Source organism: Lasioglossum baleicum, unplaced genomic scaffold (genome assembly GCF_051020765.1).
Source record: "Lasioglossum baleicum unplaced genomic scaffold, iyLasBale1 scaffold2613, whole genome shotgun sequence".
In the NCBI taxonomy this organism is placed as follows: domain Eukaryota; kingdom Metazoa; phylum Arthropoda; class Insecta; order Hymenoptera; family Halictidae; genus Lasioglossum; species Lasioglossum baleicum.
Genome location: NW_027471672.1, coordinates 1 through 5049, shown reverse-complemented (window position 1 = coordinate 5049; position 5049 = coordinate 1). Strand labels below are relative to the sequence as shown.

At 49.5% G+C, this 5049-nt stretch overlaps 1 protein-coding gene across 1 annotated transcript; it reads right to left on the bottom strand.

The window, feature by feature from the left end:
* Nucleotides 1–2284: 2284 nt before the first annotated feature.
* On the bottom strand, nucleotides 2285–2927 carry LOC143221532 (uncharacterized). The gene is made up of 2 exons (XM_076446959.1): nucleotides 2823–2927; nucleotides 2285–2767 (listed from the first exon to the last, which is right to left on the bottom strand). The coding sequence occupies exons 1-2, from the start codon at nucleotides 2925–2927 to the stop codon at nucleotides 2285–2287; spliced, it is 588 nt and encodes a 195-aa protein (XP_076303074.1).
* Between the last annotated feature and the right edge of the window lie 2122 nt (nucleotides 2928–5049).

The following is a 5049-nucleotide window of genomic DNA, read 5'->3' as shown; positions in this document are numbered from 1 at the left end:
CGTCCGCCAAAATGCCTACTAATTTGCTTTCGTGATCATCAAGCAGCACACTCGCTACAACGGGTTAGGATTTCGGAAGTCAACGTATTCGGTAAAAACAATGACTTTATATGAATTGGTAATATTCTCCGACGGTTTGACATCCGACATTAATGTTCACACCATGAGTTTGTGTGTCAGTTGGCAACACTCTTCAACAGATATACTTCCCTGAATACCACATTTGACTTTCGAAATCATAAGATAGGTGATCCTATTTTCGTAGCCGTTCGATTCTGAAAGAAGGTTGTATCGTTCTCGAAAAGTTTGACCATAGATCTTACAAATCGTACATGTAATTCAGGTCCCGTCACTAATATATATTATATTTTGTTTCTGTACACACGAAGTTATACTCTCGATACGGCAGGTTAGCTTCTCGGACGGTAACGCTTTCGGCAAAACATTGGTCTGTAAAGAAATTGGTAATGTTCTCAAACAGTTTGACGCTCCGCTTTAATATTCATACCGTGAATTGGAATGTCTATTGACAATACTGTTCAGCGGATTTACTCCCGGAATAGCTGGTTTGACTCTCGGAATCGCAAGATAGGTGAAGTTACTGATTCATTCATTCGAATCTCAATGAGGGTGGTAATGTTGTCGTACTGCTTGTCCCCCGACCTTCTAATTCATACATGATGTAAAGGACCGTAATACCTTGTTTGGCTCTCCGAACCACCGCATATTTGAAGCAATTGACTTAGCCGTTCGTCTCTCTCAAAATGTGGTAATGTTCACCAACGGTTTGACCCTCGAACCTCTTACTCATACATGAAAAAAAGGTTCCCATCACTGAAATAAGATCTAATTTCTTTTTCTGAAGTCGAAGTTATACTTTCGATGCAGCGGGAGAGGATCTCGGAAGGTATGGGAACTGGAAAACGATTGTCTTTATGCCAGCTGGTAACGTTCTAAACTGGTATCATCACGCTTTACTTTAATATTCAAACCGTGAATTAAGGTGTCCAATGCAAATAGTGTACAGCGGATTGACTTCCGGATTTGACTACGGGAATAATAGGATAGTTTAAGCTACTGGCTTAGCTATTCGACTCTCAAAGAATGTGGTATCGCTTTCGAATGGCTTGACTCTCGATAATTTTGATCATACACGCAAGTAAGGTATCCGTCTACTAAAATGTCTACTAACCTGTGTCCGTGAGCACTATGCATGACACGCGCTACAGCTGGTTAGGTTCTTGGAAAGTAAGGTATTCGATCAAAGGAATGACTCTTTACCAGTTGGTAATGAGCTTCGACAGGTTGATGGTCTGCTTCAACATTCACACGGCTCATCAAGGCGTTGGCTGCCAATACAGTGCAGGGCATTTGCTCCCGGATTACCTGGTGTGACTCACGGATTCACAAGATAGGTGAAGCAATTGAGTTAGTCGCTCGACACTTACTGAAGTTGGTAACATTCTCGAACGTTTTGACTCTCGATGTTCATATGTATACGCGGATATGTCGTGTCTGTCTGCTAAAATGCCTGATAATATGTTACCGAGAACATTAAGCAACACTACGAGCTATTTTCTCGGAAGTAAAGGTATTCGGTGAATAGAATGACTTTATACGGATTGGTAATGTTCTGCGACGGATTGACACCCTTTTTTTTTGACGCAGGAGGAATCTTCCAATGATGTCCAGGCCCTCTGAGGGGGGGGGGTCTGTGGGATTATTTCCCATTAATCCCCGTGCGGTGTTCCGTCCTTTTCGCACATGGGAGGGTCCGGGATGACACGCAACGCTTTCGCTAACCTAAGACACTGGTGCTTCTCCAGGACTTCTCCAACTCTCGCTGGTCTTCACATCGGGTTTCCAAGCCCTGTCCGCATCTTCCTTTGGCAGTACCGCGAGAACACCCGCGCGGCACCGACACCTCCCGTGACGGCGATTTCTCGACGGTCACTCCATCGGCCGACCGTCCGCGGTCCCAGACGATCGCCGGGAAGGTGTAGGGCGGGGACTCGCATCGCAGCCGGAGGTTCTTCACTGGACGATTATCCGGGATTCCCTCCTTGCGCCAAATTAACACCGGCTTGCGGGACGACGAGCCTGCGTCGCGCACGCCGCAACAGGCGTCCTCTTCCGAGACGGCCGCGGGTCTGGATCCCCTCTTCACAACCCCGCTCCGCCTCCTGCTTCAGCTGCATGACCTGCGCGCAGGAGGCCACTGCTCGCCAAACGCGATCACTCACAGCCATGCAGGGTACGATGGCATGGAGTGAGAGGTCCCATCCTACGAGCCGCTGGAGCTCCATTTCACCGGCGTCAAAGCTGGGCACTGCTCCAGCGTGTGCAGCACAGAGTCCACCTCCGCTTCGCAATGCCACCATCCAGGCGTCGCCTCCTTCCAGATCATGTGCAGGTACTCACCGACGCATCCATCCCCGGAGAGTACCTGAGTGAGGCGGAATGTCCGCTTGCTGCGGCTCCTCATCCAATCTTCCAGTACCGGGATGATGGGTCTGACGGCCCGGTGAGGTTGCTGTCCGGCCTGCGCAGTCGGCCCTGCCACCTCATCAGGACGGACCGCCGGATCTCCCACTTCTTTTCTTCGATTTCTTCGAGTTCCTACGATCCTGGACCGGGGTTCCCTACGCGGAAGCGGCGCAGGAGCCCATAGGTGCGCGCTGGTGCTGCCGCCAGCAGGTTCATCGGTGGGTGTCCCGCCAGTCCGGCGTGCGCCTAGTGCGTGATGGTGCGATATCCCGTTGCGATCCTGATGCCACCCGTCGCCAAATGCTAGCCACATTGGCGCTGTACTTCTTTCTGGCCATCAGCTCTTCCACCGACACCGGTGCCCCGTACAAGGCCATCGAGCGGATGACACCGGCGTACAGTCGGCGCTCCCTCTCATCCGGACCTCCTATGTTGGGCATCAGGCGTCACAGCGCTACGCCCGTCCTCTACAGGCGGGGGCGAGCTCCTCAAAATGGTCCTTGAAAGTCCATCGGCCGTCCAGGACGAGGACGAGATACTTCATTTTTTCTCCGATCTGGGCGGCCTTTACTCCCTCGCTGATTTTTCCTCTTGCGGGTGGTATTACCCGCTTCTTCCTCCCGATGTGGAACCAGATGGCCTGGGCCTTCTCCGCCGTGACGCGGAATCCCAGGCGATCTATGGCCCCAACTACTGCGACCACCCATTCTTCGGCGCCCAGGGCCGTCTCCATGAAGTTCATCTCGCTCGCTGCGACCAGGATATCGTCGGCGTAACACATGACGCTCACTTCGGCCGGGAGTGCGGAGTGTTGCTCCTCGTCGAACGCTTAGTCACACAGGATCGGGCCCAGCACCGACCCCTGCGGGACCCCGCAGTACACCCCCTGGTTGACCCTGCCGTCACTCCCGTGATATTCTAAATACTGCCGACAGGTAGTCACGAATCATCTCTGCCAGGTTGTCCGGCACTCAGTGCCGAACCAGTGCAGATCTGATAGCTGTCCAGGGCAACCCGTTGAATGCATTGGCGATGTCGGGCCCGACCGCTAGCATGACCCCACCCCGTCGATCGACCCGTTCTTAGAAGACATGACGGGCAGGAGCGTTTCGATGGTCGAACGTCACTGCCTAAAACCGAACTGGCTATCGTTCGATCTCTTCGGGAATCTTCCACACACGAGGCACTCGACAATGAGAGCCTTTTACCGAAGGCCTTATCTTCCGAGAATCTAACCCGCTGCACCGAGTGTGTTGCTTAGTGTTCAGGAATACAAGATATTAGACATATTAGCAGACGGAAGCCCGATATTCACATATAAAAAGAAAAATCGGCAGTCAAACCGTTCGGGAACGCAACCACGTTCTGTGAGAGATGAACGGCTAGGTCAATAGCCTCACCAATACGGTGATTCGGAGAGTGACACCTGATATACCGGGAGTAAGTCCGCTGAATTATTTTGGCAATAGAAACCTTAAGTCAAAGTTTGAATGTTAAAATAGAGCGTCAAACCGTGCGAGAACTTTACCGCCGTCTGTGAGAGACGAACGGCTAAGTCATCAGCTTCACCTGTCTCCTGGTTCCGAATATCAAACGGGACATTCCGGGAGTTCATGCTCTGTGAATTATTGGTAATAGGCACCTTCGATGACGGCTTGAATATTAAAACAGGGAGTCAAATCGGTTGAGAACGTTACCAACCTCTTTGAGAGTCGACCACATAAGTCAATAGCTTCACCTATACAGTGATTCGGAGACACAAACAGGTTTCTCTTGGGTAAATCCGCTGAACAGTATTGGTAATACACACTTTAGTTCACGGGTTGAAGATAAAGATTGAGGTTTAAACCGTTTGGGAACGCTACCAATTGTTATATAGTCAAACGTTTGATCGAAGGCCGCACGTTCCGCGAACGTCACGCGCCCCATCGAGAGTAAAACTCTGCATTCAGAGGATTAAATTAGTAAACATTTTAGTGACGGTGACCATAATTTCATAATGAATATGAAAATCGAGTGTCAAACCGATCGAGAAAGTTACCTGCTTCCATGAGATTCGAACTGCTAAGTCAATAGCTTCACCTATCCTGTGTTTCCGTAAGCTAAACCAAGTATTATATAATAATAGTAATACGCTGGCAGTATTGGCAATTGACACCATCATTCGCGGTATGAATATTACAGTAGAAGGTCAATCCGATGGAGAACATTACCAATTGGTATAAAGTCAATCTTTCTTCCAATGACATTATCTTAACCCGCTATAGCGAGTGTCAGGCCTAGTGCTCGCGGAAACAAGTTAGTAGATTATTTGGCAGATGGGCACCTTATTTTGAAGTGTGAATAAAATAATAAAGAGTCAAACCGTACGAGAACAATCCAACCATATTTAAGAGTTGAACGGCAATGTCAATAACTTCACCTATCCTGTTATTCCGATACACAAACCAGGTATTCCGGGAGTCAATCCGCTGAAAACTACAGCCAGCGGACACCATAATGCGCGGAATGAATCATGAGGTAGAGCGCCAAACCTTTGTAGAACTTTACCTATTGGTGTAG